The sequence below is a fragment of the Cydia pomonella genome, unplaced genomic scaffold (genome assembly GCF_033807575.1).
Source record: "Cydia pomonella isolate Wapato2018A unplaced genomic scaffold, ilCydPomo1 PGA_scaffold_29, whole genome shotgun sequence".
NCBI lineage: Eukaryota > Metazoa > Arthropoda > Insecta > Lepidoptera > Tortricidae > Cydia > Cydia pomonella.
In genome coordinates, this window is record NW_026907864.1 from 514,563 (window position 1) to 529,838 (window position 15,276).

The following is a 15,276-nucleotide window of genomic DNA, read 5'->3' on the forward strand; positions in this document are numbered from 1 at the left end:
CTATAAGATGGTGGTCGGCGGTGTCGAACGCGCGCGAAAGATCGCAGCACAGCAGCGCAACGTGCAGGCCAACCTCACGCGCACTTAGAACCCGCCACACCACTTCGCGAACCAGGTCGGTAGTGGCGCGCCCGGCTCTGTAAGCATATTGCCTTTCCGACATTATGTTCAGCTGGCTGATAAAGGACAGAAGCCTTTTGTTCAAGCCTACTTCAAGTACCTTACTTACAGCAGGAACCAGGGATATCGGTCGGTAAGATTTCATGTCGGTTTTTTTGCCCTTTCCTTTGAAAAGGGGTGATATTTTAACTTTTTTTAGAGGTGAAGGGTATACACCCTCTCTAATGCAGGCATTAAATATGTAAGCAACAATGGGTGCAATCGATTGGTACTGATCGGAGTAAACTTGGTGATATGCCGTATAGGTCAGTGCTATTCTGAGGGGCTATATGCTTGTTTATTATTAATATAACTTCATCTGGTGAGAACGGTGTCAGCCGCAGCGAAGCGTCGGCGGGCGACGCGACGGCGCGCACGCCACGTCGGCCGGAGGCGCCCCGCACCTGCTAGCAGCTGTAATAAACTCTGTATTAAGAGCATCCACCGCCTCCTGTTTGGTTTTAAAAACTACCCCATGGGCGTTTTGTAAAATATCAGTATAATCGACCCTATCGCAGTTTCGTCGGCCGAGTTCGGTGGAGATTATTTTCCACATACATTTAACTTTATTTGGGTGATTTCGGATTGTTCTAGAATAGTGGTTAGTTCGCTTATCTTTTAGCATGGCGTTGTATTTAGCAGAGTACTTATCTGCGACATTAATCAGCTCTATGTTTTCCGGGAAAAGTTCTTTTAGATGGAGAATATCGAACAACAGGTTTTTTGAATTTAGAATATCACTATTGTTAACGCGCACTCGAACCTATCATAACTAGTAGTATTATATATGCATTTCATTTTTAGTCGCATTACAAAAATCATAGCAACAGGACGTGTTTTAATTCTCCACTCAATTATGAACCTTATTGCATTCAACATATGGTCCAAACGATCCGGATAAGGAAAAAGTGTTTCGAGCGCTCGCCGTTGGACACCTGGCCGCGAGAACAAAAGAATGTGATAAACAAGCCGATAGAAACAAGTTAAAAGATACAATTTCAATACAATTTAGTTTCAACTTAAATATTTATTTCAAATCATTGTGTTTACTTGTGTTTATACGTGAATAAGTGAAGATTCAACTTACGAAAAATGGCTACGGCGGAACAATTGATGACTGTTTTACAAGATACGGCAGGTTTACTTCAGAAAACACAAGTGAATTTAAAGAAATGTTCTAAGGCACGATTAACAAGAGGTTATGTTGAGGCGAGATTAAGCTGCATACAAGGAAACTGGGCGACGTTCAAACAAACACATCAAGAACTTATTAAGGTTATGCCACGCGAATAACGAGCTGTTACGCAATATTTTATTAACGAAGAATACTTTATTTACGAAGATTTATACTTGAACATTGAAGGCGATCTGAAGGACTTATTGAACAGCAACACAAAACAAATCAACCTCATTACAAATAACTCGGATAACCAAGTGGGAAAATTACCTCGAATTCAACTTCCAAGTTTTACTGGTGGTTATGAACAATGGCCCACTTTTAAGGATTTGTTTTTGTCAATTGTGCATAACAATGCGTCGCTTAGTAATGTACAAAAATTGCATTATTTGATGACCAGTGTATCCGGCGAGGCAGAAGCGATTTTAAAGCACGTTCAAATTACCGAAATTAATTATACACCGGCGTGGGACATTCTTCAAAAGCGTTATGGAAACAAAAGGTTAATAGTGAATTCTATATTGAAGCGGTTATTTATGCAAAAGAGGTTAAATACTCAGTCGGCCACTAACTGAAATCATTATTGGATACTACAACTGAATGCTTAAATAGTTTACAAAATTTGAATATGGCCACCGATTCCTGGGATCCTTTAATCATTTTTCTGGTAGTGCAGAAATTGGACCCGGAGTCACACAAGGATTGGGAGGAGTACGCTCACAAGGATGATTCCGAGGAATTACCCAAGTGGACAGACTTCGTCAAATTTCTGGAAGCTAAATTCCGAACGCTAGAGCTCATCACCGCTTCTTTATCAACTCCGCGCGAAAGAAACATAGTCAAAGAGCGCACGTTCCACGCCACAGAATCGCATACAGAGAAGAGTTGTGTCATGTGTAAAGGTAATCACACACTCTCTCATTGCAAAGAATTTGCAAAGATGCTACCTAATGAGAGATGTGAATATGTAAAAAACAATAGGCTATGTTATAATTGTCTAGTACCAGGACATGCGGTTTTCAAGTGTCGATTGCCCATGTCATGCCGAATATGTCGCAAGCGCCATCATTCACTCGTCCATGTATCCAAGAGCCCGGAAACAGCAGATCAAGATAACAATACCCAACCGACGCTGTCCAAGGACAACGAGACTGAACCAGGAATTCAAGCTACCGTGGCAATTGCATCACACCACACAGCTAGACATAGTGATGGCTTATTAGCAACTGCAATCGTGAACGTAAAGAGTGAGCAAGGTCACACCATTGCACTCAGGGCTCTTATCGACCCGTGCTCACAGGCATCTTTCATTAGTGAGAAAGCGGCCCAATTATTAAAACTTAAAAGAGAATCAACAAGAGCAAGTATAACTGGATTGGGGCCTATAAAGGCGAACGCAAATCAAGTGGTTCAATTACAGGTTTCGTCGCAATTTCAAACGTCGTATTCCATACAGCTTCGAGCCTATGTGATTTCCAAGCAATTGACCACTGAAATGCCTGTGAAAACTATGAATACAAGCAATTGGTCTCACATACAAAATCTACACCTGGCCGACCCAAGGTATAACACACCAGGTCCAGTAGATCTTCTCCTTGGAGTTAAAGTATATGACAGATTATTCAAGAAGATACACCAATAATCAAGGGTCCATCGGGTACACCATATGCTCAGAAAACCTACTTGGGTTGGATCCTATTTGGAGATAATGGAGAGACGGATACAAGTATACAAGAAAAATCTTTTATTACAATGCATCATCAAGTCGATGTAGATGATTTATTGAAGACTATATGGGAGGTTGAACCCGATACAAAGAGAACATTAACGGAAGAAGAACATGTGAAAGAATTTACAAAAATACCTACAAAAGAAATGAAGAAGGAAGATACATCGTCAAGCTACCTTTAAAGACAGAAGTACCAAGAGCAATAAGACAGATACACGAGAAATAGCACAGAACAGATTAATACAACTAGAGAGAAGATTTCTAAAAATGCCAAAGCTTAAAGAAGAATATGTAAAGGTGATTGATGATTACATCGAACAGAAGCACACGGAACAGGTACCAACCGATGAAAGACATACAAAGAAGAGTGTATACTTAGCCCATCATACAATTATTCGAGAAGAGAAGGAAACTACAAAAACGCGTGTCGTGTAAGGGTACCAATGGTTTCTCTTTAAACGACGACCTCCTTGTTGGGCCAGTTTTACAAGAAGATTTGAGAAGTTTGATAATGAGATGGCGTGTGCACGCTGTATGCTTCGTCTCAGACATTCACAAAATGTATAGGATGATTCTAACAACTAAAGAAGATTCCGACTATCAGAGAATTTTATGGAGAAGTGGCAGCGACAAGGAAATAGAAGATTACCGTCTCCTAACAGTAACTTTCGGAACAGCTTCAGCTCCATATCTGGCAGTTAAAACGTTGAAACAGCTGGCTATAGATGAAGGAGACGAGTTTCCTGTTGCAGCAAAGATGATCACAGAAGACTTCTACGTCGACGACCTGATGTCCGAATGTGACACTATCGAACAAGCAATAGAAGCCAGCAAACAATTGCAAGAAGTTATGCAAAAAGGAGGATTTCAGCTCAAGAAATGGTCATCCAATAGTGTCGAGTTTATGCGAAGTTTGAAGCCCGAAGATAGATCAGTTAACGCACATATTGATTTAAACATGGATGGCACGATCAAGGCACTTGGTGTTCAATGGAACATGGGAACAGATCAATTCGAGTACAACCTTAATCTTCCAGAGGTAACTAATCATATCAGCAAACGAACCATTTTGTCTGATATCCAGAAACTGTTTGATCCTCTGGGCTGGATCTCACCCTGTGTCCTGATGGCTAAAATACTGATACAGAAGTTGTGGCTGGCAAAGGTGAATTGGGACGAGGAACTTAGTCAACCCTTAAAAGATGAATGGCTTCGATTAAGAGTAGACTTGAGACAGGTCAATGAGGTCCGTATTGATAGATGGCTGGACACTTTGAGCACTGAAGGAGCAAATATTCAGATACACGGTTTCAGTGACGCCTCTATCTCCGCTTACGGTGCAGCCGTTTACATTCGAGTAGAAAAGGCAGACGGTACAGTCAAAACAAGGTTAATCGCTTCGAGAACACGAGTCTCTCCAGTGAAACCTGTCTCTTTACCTAAATATTGTTAAGACAAGTCCGCTGTGCTATGAGAATACCAGCATCACAAATATTCGCATGGACAGACTCTTCCATTGTAATTTCATGGATTTTTGCGAACCACAAAGGTGGAAAACGTTTGTGGCAAACAGAGTTGTGGAAATAACAAACAATGTTAGTCAGAACCAGTGGCATCACGTTACTTCAGAGGATAACCCCGCCGACATTGCATCTAGAGGAATGTACTTATCAGAGTTGAAGGTTTCTAAGATATGGTGGGAAGGCCCTGAATGGCTATCTAGAAAGGAAATAGAATATAGAAGACCAAATGTCATTTCAACCGACATAGAGAGGAAGAACGTGATACAGGCAAATTTAAACGTGTATGGAAGCAAGAAGGAGAGAAAATTGACAGAGCAATTTAAAGAATTTGATAATTTACAAGAATTAATAAAAACCGTAACATATTGTCGCAAATTTCTGAACATGAAAGAACTGCAAATAGACAATTTAAAATTAACTACTCATGACTTAGACCACACACTGCAAATATGTGTTAGACTTGTACAAAAGGAAGAATTTGGAGAAGAAATAGATAGACTAACGACGAACAAACAAGTACATAAACGGAGCACTATAAAATCTTTGAATCCCTATTTGGAAGAAGGTCTACTGAGAGTGGGAGGAAGGCTTAGACTTGCAAACATAAATAATGAAGAAAAGCATCCCTTAATATTGGGCAATAGAAACAACTTAACTCCTCTGATAATAGCCGACGCACACTTAAAGACCATGCATGGTGGAATAACACTCACGATGAGTTATTTACGTTCCAAATTTTGGATTATAAAATCAAAGAATTTAGTAAAGGCTCACGTCAAGAAATGCCTTGTATGCGTCAGACAAAACGCTGCTCCAAAAGCACAGCTGATGGGAGACCTGCCAAGAGAACGAGTTACGCCTGCTAGACCATTTTTACATAGTGGCGTCGACTTTGCAGGACCTTTCACTACCCTAATGTCTAAGGGTAGAGGAGCAAAGACTACGAAGACGTATGTAGCTATTTTTATATGCTTATCAGTTAAATGCATACACCTAGAGCTAGTCAGTGACCTGACTTCTGAAGCCTTTATAGCTGCCTTCAAGAGATTTGTGGCCAGTAGAGGGAGATGCAACCATTTGTGGAGTGACCAAGGAAGAAACTTTGTTGGAGCCAATAAGGAATTGATTAACGCATGGAAAGAGGCACAACTAGATTTTACAGGAGAAATTTCCGATTCCTTGGCTAAAGACGGTACGCAGTGGCATTTCATCCCCGCCTATAGTCCGAATTTTGGTGGTTTGTGAGAGGCTGGTGTAAAATCCCTGAAACGTCATCTAAGAAGAATCGTCACCTCTCACCTTACCTTCGAGCAATTTGTGACAGTCCTTTGCGAAATTGAGGCATGTTTAAATTCAAGGCCGTTATGTCCAATTGATAACGACGATACAGACAGTATAGAACCCCCTAACGCCCGGACACTTTTTGATCGGCGAAGCACCCATAAACGTCCCATCGCCCGACTTGAAGGATGTTCGAATGAGCTCACTATCACGATGGCAGCACACACAGAAATTAGTCAGAGATCTTTGGTGCAGATAGCAACACGAGTACCTGTCACGTTTGCAACAGCGACCAAAGTGGTTAAAGAGAGTAGAAGAGTTCAAAGAGGGACAGATTGTTCTCATTAAAACCGACAATCTTCCACCTGGAAAATGGGCTCTCGACCGAATAGTCGCTAAACATCCAGGTCCAGACCATATTACGCGAGTGTATTAGTGTTAAAAGTGGTGATAGTGTGGTGAAAAGACCAGTTACAAAACTATGCTTATTACCAATACAGATTAATGATTAATGTACCAATATATTTGCATGCTTTCAGCTTATTAAAATGTATAATTGTTTTTAAAGGACTTAGTAGTCCTTTGGCCGGCGGTATGTTAACGCGCACTCGAACCTATCATAACTCGAACCTATTATATATGCATTTAATTTTTAGTCGCATTACAAAAATCGTAGCAACAGGACGTGTTTTAATTCTCCATTCAATTATGAACCTTATAGCATTCAACAACTATCTATCCAGGAGTTATCCTTTACCAGGTATGGTTGTTTGCGTATGGGAAAGCATATGTTAAATTTATTGACTACTATGTTTAACAATGTTTGCGCGAGCGTGTGACAGTCGCGCCCCGAGCGCTCCACCACCGCAGTCCAGTCGACCGACTCCAAAGCGTTTGAAAAGTGTAGTTTATTCGCGCTAGTGATGGACCGCCGCGCGTTGCATACTAAACGCACGCACTGCGCGTCGTGGTCGCTGAGATGTGTCGCGAAGCCGGTGACGCTCGCTACGCACCGCGAAGGGAGGTGTCGATTGTAGGTATGGTGCGGGAGTGAGAAGACGGTTTTGAGTCGAAAATTGCCAAAAATGCGAGCGAACGGTATATGTGTGCGCTTCGACAAGGTGCAATGGCGACTAGAGGTCAACCGATGCACACATGCATACCATTTCCTTCACATTACGCTTTATTATAAAAAGTTTTACTTAACTAGGTACACAGATGGCGTTACAGGTGTACGGACGGCGTTAATGAAACAACAGCTCCGATGAAGATTATGATTTATTCTGATCTAATTAGGCAGGTTACACGATTATATATGCAATGCTTACGTACTAATTATATACTACACCACACGCCTCACCAAAAAAGGAAAAAAAAAAGAAAAATGCAATTTTGTTTTTCTTTTTTTTTTTTTTTTACAAAATAAAACAAACTTTCATATTACACGCTAGGGTGAATACAACTTTGTACGGTTTTTATGAACCGACACTTCTTTATCCTTAACCTTTATTATTACATTTGGGTCAGATTCTCTTACAACTACGTATTAGAAATATAAGATAATTCATATCATTATTATTGGAAAAACACCTTTTGCTATCAAACTATTTCTATTTTGATACTAGTTGTTAATATTTATATTAGCCGGGTTTGTAAACGTGTCCTAACTGACAGCCCAGCCGTCATGGGCGCGAGCTGTCAAGTTAGTTGCCGCGCCAACGGGAGCGCCGGTCGTGGTCTTAACATTATCATGTACTTAATTGGGAAATAAATCAATTACTCAAGACCTAGTGCTTTGTATTTCTAACAGTTCAGAAGTGACAACATTCATGCTCACAAAGTATTTCAGTTAAATAAGTTGATTCTCTTACGAAATTGTTATGTTGGAAGTAGCATTATTACGCTCAAATTGGGCACGTACCTACTTTGGTAAAATGCACTAAGTTTTGGGTCGCGAAGTGTTTAAATATATTGTTCAATAAGTACTTATTTAACAAATGTGTGAATTGTTATAAATCATACGAATTCGGAAGAGTACGCAAGCACAATATTATCACCTACCGGTCATTGACCTGCCGGTAAGCTACGTCAACGAGGCGATACAGCACTCGATCACAACTCATGATGTTGGTCTACAATACAGCAGAGTGGTTTGTTTATGACAGCAAAACAGGTAATAAATACTATGAGATATTTATTATATTTCAAACTGAACAGTAATTTGAATACTTATGTAGTGAATGTTCACCTGGAAAGGTGCGAAGCGTAATTTGATTATTTATGAGATTGCGCATGGTTTAGTTTGTGCAGTTGAAAAAGTATATAAGTGATCGAAATTGTATTACTTACATGACATGTCAAGTCAGGAAACCAGGCTTAGCAGGTTCAAATTTGATAGGTATTCTTATTTGTAGTGTACAATAAATGTACTTGGCATCTTGTTGAAATGCTGAATTCAATATCAAATCATGATTAAAACAAGTAATGATTTGTATTAAGTTCATTTTTAGTTACCATTGAGGTAATATATAAGTGTAATATTGCTGAAGTTCCACTGGGGTCATATAAGGTCATTCAGTTTCAGGCCTACCAATTGGAAAGTATTGGAATAATGTTTAAAATTATATCTTAGGAATGTTCTTAATGGTAAGAAATGCATGATGAACTGCCCTTAAGTCTAAAAGCAAATTGTTTGATAAAATTGATTGCTACCTGTTCAACTGTGGTTAACGCACCTCATATGAGTTTTACAATCAGAAAGTAGGGTGAGTTGTAGGTATAAGGGTTTTATTCATTCACTATTGTAATACAGTATATTAACTATGGTGATGTCTATTTAAACGGCTGACTAAAGTTCAAACTTTACTAGATCAGTCAGTAAGGGAGGGTAATGTTAATAATGTATAAAAGTAATGAATTATGGTAATAAAACTGCAACACCAGTAATGTTTTACATCATCATGTAAACCTACTAACATGAAAATAAATATAATGCTATTTGTATATTTCCCAAGAAATCAGAAGATAGAGGTGTGTGTTTATTAAGTGTTCTAGCCCTGAGATTATGTGGCTAGGGTAATCCTAAGTTTGTGATTGACATGTTAGCCAAGTAATTTTAATGTAAAATTTAACTGAGTAAAATAGGTAATGAAATTAAAGTATGAAGAAATGTTTTTGCACTTTAGAAGTTTCTTAAAATATGATTATTTAGAAATATAATAATAAGTATATAATGTATCATGGTTGAGTGGTATAAATACTAAGTTCTATGTCCAATATGAATAAGGTGTAGTATACTCGTATATTAATCATGCTGAATCGGCTAGTTGGGACGGGGATGGCTAACTATTTATTTCTTGTGGTAGTCATATTTATTTCAAAATAATATTCTGTTTAAACATTTACGAACAATATTGTTAGCTATTACTATTGTACTAACACGTAAACCAGTATAACCTGACCTCAAGACTTATATAGCTCTTGTCATATATAATCAGGGAGTTTTCTTAGGGTCGGTTGCACCAAACTGTCTGTCACCTTTAAAGTATTTGCTAAATTCTTTTGTATGGCTTCTCATACTCAGTTTTTATTGTATGGCTTTCATAGGTCACTACTGAGTGATGTTGGCCAGCCCGTCAAATGTGGCTTGTGGAACTGGTATTTAGACTGGACAGTCATATGGTTATGGTTACTTGATAAGCGATTGGAATGTCAACCAAGTCACTGTACTGACTGGGCATTTACGTAGCTTGCTCAGTAATCCTTTAATTTACATGACCAAAATTATTTTAATTATTGAAATATGACTTTTAAACTTAAAATGATATCGAGTAGCATGCATTGATACTGAACAATCTAACAATAAAAAATAATGAACAGCTAAATTAGAACAAGTTTCATAAAAGCATCAAATGAAGTTGTGTATGTAGTTACATCCTATTGTGGGTACTTTCAGTTCTTAATTTGATATTTCAATTTATCTGTCTTCGGTTGTTAAATTACTGTTCATAACCTCAAGAATTGCACTCCAATTAAATAATTGAAGGTAAGTTAGGAATACATAAATATATACATACTTTAAAATATTTATTTTGCCATTGGATTTGATGGAACAGTTATTGATGCTGAAAATATGCTAGTACTTCTCATCATTTGAAAAGCAGGTACTTATACAAACTCATTTTAAGTTGATATCCTACCTATCACCAGAAGTTTCATTATAAGTTGTAAATGGTAACAAGTAGGCAGTTCGTCTTCACTGAATATGTTGAAATCCTATTGACGACTTAAATACAGACAATAGAAATATACAGTCACCATTCGCACATAGTTTTTTTTGCACAACGCAACCAGCGTTGTATTTATCTAGAACTATTTTCAGTAATTTTACTTTTCATGATGAATGATAACCGCCTCCCTAGTGTACTTATTTGTTGAAATAATTTTATTCATATTTATATTTCTATAGTCTTTAGTAGCTATTATTTTTGTCAGTGGACAAAGTTCTAGTTGATAAGTATATTGCAGTAGTGCATACAGGCATTAAATATCTTTTCAGTATTAATCAAGATTAATTACCTATACATAAATGTTTTAAAATAAACTTTTAATTCCACAAAACACGTGACTTAGTTCCAGTTATGTATACATGACTGATAGTGTGAATGATTCAAATTCGATTTAGTAGGAATAACTAGTTTCTTTTTATGTTTTTGGTAATTACCAACAATAGGAAATTTTTGCGTTTATTCTATATGTTCTGTATCTTCCACGTTATAGCAACTAACATTGAAAATGAATACCGCATACAGTCAAGAGCTCATTTAGTTACCATTATAACTAATCTAGTTTTAAAATAAATAAATAGATGCTTGTTATTGTATAATTACTTAAGTACTATAACTTGATACCACTTCCTATACGAAAGTTTACCCAATTGCAAGCTAGATGGCGCTAGCGTCGAGTTAGATCGCGCAAGCGTTAGTCTTTCACAGTTTCATGGCATGTATTAGACATTTGTATGCAAACCGTTCGCTAGATGGCGGTGGCGGCGAAATAGAACGCGCAAGCGTTTGTCTTTCATAGAATAGTTAAGTTCCAAGTTTGATTTTTATTTATTTGATAGATTCAATAGGATACGGTATATTAATATATACCGTACTTCATACTTTATGTAATCATAAAGATTCAATTATTACTCTGCGTACTCTCTATATCTAAAGATACTCGGAGACTAATTACTAAACTGTATCGAAACACGTGGTTTAGTTCGTGCTCAGGGATTGCTCCTGCATACTCTTTGTGAGTCGACAGTTTACACACCAAATCTGCAAAAATAAAAAATAAAAAACCCGCCAAGTTTGAAAACAAACTACTTGTCGTCAACTACTGCTGACTACAACGCTGATTGGAACGCCCCATTGATCCCGCTTACTTACAGTACCTCTATTCTTTCAAATATAATTTAATTCATAAATTTACTACAACATTATGCTTTTAAGTCGCTGGAAACTTAATCCTAGTAAAACACTGGAGCTGTATTATGGCCGACAGCATTCTTATAACGATTTATATTTTAAGCTAGTTAGTTCTATAGTAGCATTATAGACGTTTACATGGCTACTATATTGCTTATTTGACCACAAACTATATAATAACATTACAGGCGAACTATACTAGCATTATTATGGTCAAAGGAAATGTTAAATGTATCAAATGCAAAAGGCATAGTCATTTGGAAACCAATTGAGAGATTCAAAAATAATCTAATTACTTACAGCAATTTTGACTTGAATTCGTGAAGGGATAGGCAAACAACAAAGATCTTACAGAGACAGGCAACTTTTACAGTACGACGATTTGGCAATTGTTCAATCATTCCTAATGTATGTTTAGGTTATATTTCCTTCTCTATATTCCAACTGTCACACATGACATACAAATGCATACTTGGTCTCCCGCGGTACAGGCCTAGCCTAGTACGGGGATCGCTGGAAACTCTGTTATGTAACAATGCTATGCACTCACCCGATGTCACACCAATTCTGCATTCATATCATGTTTTGTGTGCAATAAACTTATTTTTATTTTTTATCTTTACTCCTAGAGCTTAAATCCAATTTGGAGTTATTGTTTCATAGTAGACTATACTTACATATAGTGTTTTTATAGTAGACTGAGTAATGGTTTTAAACAGTTCTGATCAGAAAAATATAATTTTGAGAAACCCGCAGATAAAATAAAACGGTGGATAGGACTAGACTCTAATTATGAGCCTGGTTCTGAAAATTAAAGTTGTGACTCGGAGAGGTAGTGAATAAATAATATTACTTCAGTTATTATATACTATACAGTTATTAACATACTATAATTTACTCATAGTAAACATAAAATTCATATTCGTCACGCAATGACGCAATGCACACGTGTTTCATTTTCATTGAAGTTAATGTTAATGCAATTCCAACTAAAGTCTAACCGATATATGAATATATCCTTGTGTATATGCTTAATAAATAAATAAAGTGTAAAATGTTTAATGATTTTCATGTCGGATCTGAGTCCATACGTCCGAATGCTGAGACGACATGGTTGGAGGCCGCTGCATCCAGCGTGTGTACGCGGTAGCTGAGGGGCTGCTACGTCCAGTGTACGTACGCGGTATCGAAGATCATTTGAAACGCTTGATTGAGGCCGATAGCTCCTTGTGCGAGAAAGCGGTAACAAGCAGAACCACCTACGCTTGATTGAGGCCGATAGCTCCTTGTGCGAGAAAGCGGTAACAAGCAGAACCACCTAAGCTTGATTGAGGCCGATAGCTCCCTGTGCGAGAAAGCGGTAACAAGCAGCACCACTTAAGCTTGATTGATGCCGATAGCTCCCTGTGCGAGAAAGCGGTAACAAGCAGTACCAGTTAAGCTTGCATGAGACGGATGCTCCCTGTGCGGGTACGCCGTAACAAGCTCACCATACAGCCTGTGTCTGTACTCTTATCGCCCTTAAATGCTGTGTGTGTATTGTGGTATGTATAATAATAACCGTACGAAGGTTTTTCACCCTGTGTGTGTGTGTACTTTGCTACAACTTACTAAAAGCCCTTACATCCTGTATGTGTATTGTGGTATATATAATGATAATAGTACAAATGTTTTTTTTACACCCTATTTGTATACTTTGCCACAACCTAACGAATACCGTCACATCCTGTCTTTGTGACCTGTAATTGAGAAAAGACAACCTTTTAAATTACACTCTGTATGTGTACGGTCGGTGCCCCAACTTAAGTAACCTGGTGGCCACAATAGTTGTATAGAAAATTGTATACTTATGTTAGGGAACCGACTATGTGACAAGACAACCTTCGAGACACTGTTACATCCTATGTGCGGTGACACATGATGGAAGGAGACGCTGTTAATCCCCGTTTCTGAGTCCAGGTACGCTGAGGGTGTTCCAGCTTCAATCGCGCCACTATACCACTACGTGCTCTTCAACCCTTTTGTGGTGAGCTTGGTGAGCGCGCTGCAACCGCTGCAGGGGCTCGTCGAGTGCGCCGACTTCGGGCCAAAGGGTGTCATCTTTCGGAGGTTCTAGAGCAAACTGCTGAATCTGACACAAGACTGTTTTGTCGCCAAAATTGTGTTTGATTTATAAAATAATATATATATGTCTGTAAGATGTTTGTAATATAGGCCCTTTTGCCAAATTTAAATTTTAAATAACTTAATACATTTTAAGGACGGTAATATGTAGTGTGTACGACAGGAAATAAGATCAAAAGTCACTAGATTCTACATCTGTTACGTTACACCACATCAAGTTAGTGACTACCCGAGGGGCATCGTTACTAGTTCATGTTTAAGAATAAACGCAAATGCGTAAAAGTGCAGGATATATTTTTTTGCACCATAAAAGGCAATATTATCCCAGTAGAGTTTTATTCAAGTAGTTGCTACCTAAAGTAGTAGTACCTAATACTAAATGTAACAGAATCGTAATATTATCTTTCTTATATATATTTTTTTTTTCTCTAAGCTCTATTTGTTAATATATGTTAATAATATAAATGATTGAATGGGGACATCCAATCTTGTAAGGATGGCCGAAAATGTTATCAGTTAGATTTCTTATTTGCTCCACAAGGCTCGATTATGATATCAAATAACGAAAAAAAAATATTTGTTGTTTCAGTGTTGTTCAAATGCTTTATTGTTTGTACATTTAATTTTCATTTCTGTAATTGTTACCTACTTAATCAAGTGTGATTGACGTTTTTTTTCTCTTATAGTTTTTACTGAATATTTTGTAAGATAAATTTTGTTTATTTTCTTGCCTACTAAGTGCGTGAGAGCACGTTATTGTCACGTTTTATTATTATATCCTTAGAAAATAAATAGTTTATATCTCTTTGCCTCGGGTCAGGCAAAAATTCAGGATGGCCGATTATTAGAAATATAAGATAATTCATATCATTATTATTGGAAAAACACCTTTTGCTATCAAACTATTTCTATTTTGATACTAGTTGTTAATATTTATATTAGCCGGGTTTGTAAACGTGTCCTAACTGACAGCCCAGCCGTCATGGGCGCGAGCTGTCAAGTTAGTTGCCGCGCCAACGGGAGCGCCGGTCGTGGTCTTAACATTATCATGTACTTAATTGGGAAATAAATCAATTACTCAAGACCTAGTGCTTTGTATTTCTAACATACGAATGGCCCTTTATACAGCGGGTCCAACTTATTACTAAGCGCTTCATTTTTAATTAAAATCAGATCGTCTGCTTTATAACTTACAGGGTTAATATAATGGTCGTATTGCGTTTTTCGCACCGATTTTCCTTGAATTAAATTACATTTTGCATCATATTGACATTTTTGTAATCTGTATTTTAATTCAAAGGCATAGTCATTAAAGTTATACATAGGATCCAATGAATTACAAAGATTACTCGGAATATTACATTGTCTGCCAAATACAAGCTCGTATGGAGTATATTTTGTTTGTGAATGAACAGTCGTATTGTAAGCAAAACACCAGTAGGGTAACCATGCACTCCAATTTCTAGTTTCATTGTTAGTTTGAATACGCAAATAAGATGTTAAATGTTTATGATTATTTTCTAAGGATCCTATGGTTTGGTGATGGTAAGATGTTGACTTTAGATGAGTTATGTTTAAAAGTTTGCATACCTCTTGCATTGTAGGGGATAAAAATTCGGTGCCCCGGTCAGTTATTATTTCTCGAGGGATACCGTATCTTAGAATGAAATTATTAACAAAAGCTGTCGCTACCGAGACAGTGTCCTTAGATGTAAGCGGATACACCTCGACGTACTTGGTCAAGTCGCACTGAAGCGTTAATATATATGCATAATTATTACTATCCTTAACTAAGGGGCCCACTAT

General features: G+C 37.6%; 2 protein-coding genes and 1 long non-coding RNA gene across 3 annotated transcripts in view; 2 read left to right on the top strand and 1 right to left on the bottom strand.

The window, feature by feature from the left end:
* LOC133533958 (uncharacterized) overlaps positions 1-15,276 on the top strand; it is a 240,208-nt gene that overhangs the window by 194,452 nt on the left and 30,480 nt on the right. The gene's annotated exons all lie outside the window — the stretch shown is intronic.
* The window catches only part of LOC133533953 (nuclear pore complex protein Nup205-like), a 149,826-nt gene that overhangs the window by 63,311 nt on the left and 71,239 nt on the right, over positions 1-15,276 (bottom strand). The gene's annotated exons all lie outside the window — the stretch shown is intronic.
* On the top strand, positions 3,408-4,518 carry LOC133533951 (uncharacterized). Its single transcript, XM_061873040.1, has one exon. It carries the CDS (start codon positions 3,577-3,579, stop codon positions 4,516-4,518), a length of 942 nt encoding a protein of 313 aa, XP_061729024.1. The 5' UTR covers positions 3,408-3,576.

Excerpts from the sequence above, each read along its gene's own strand:
- LOC133533951 (XM_061873040.1), top strand. The coding sequence starts at position 3,577 with ATGAGATGGCGTGTGCACGCTGTATGCTTCGTCTCAGACATTCACAAA.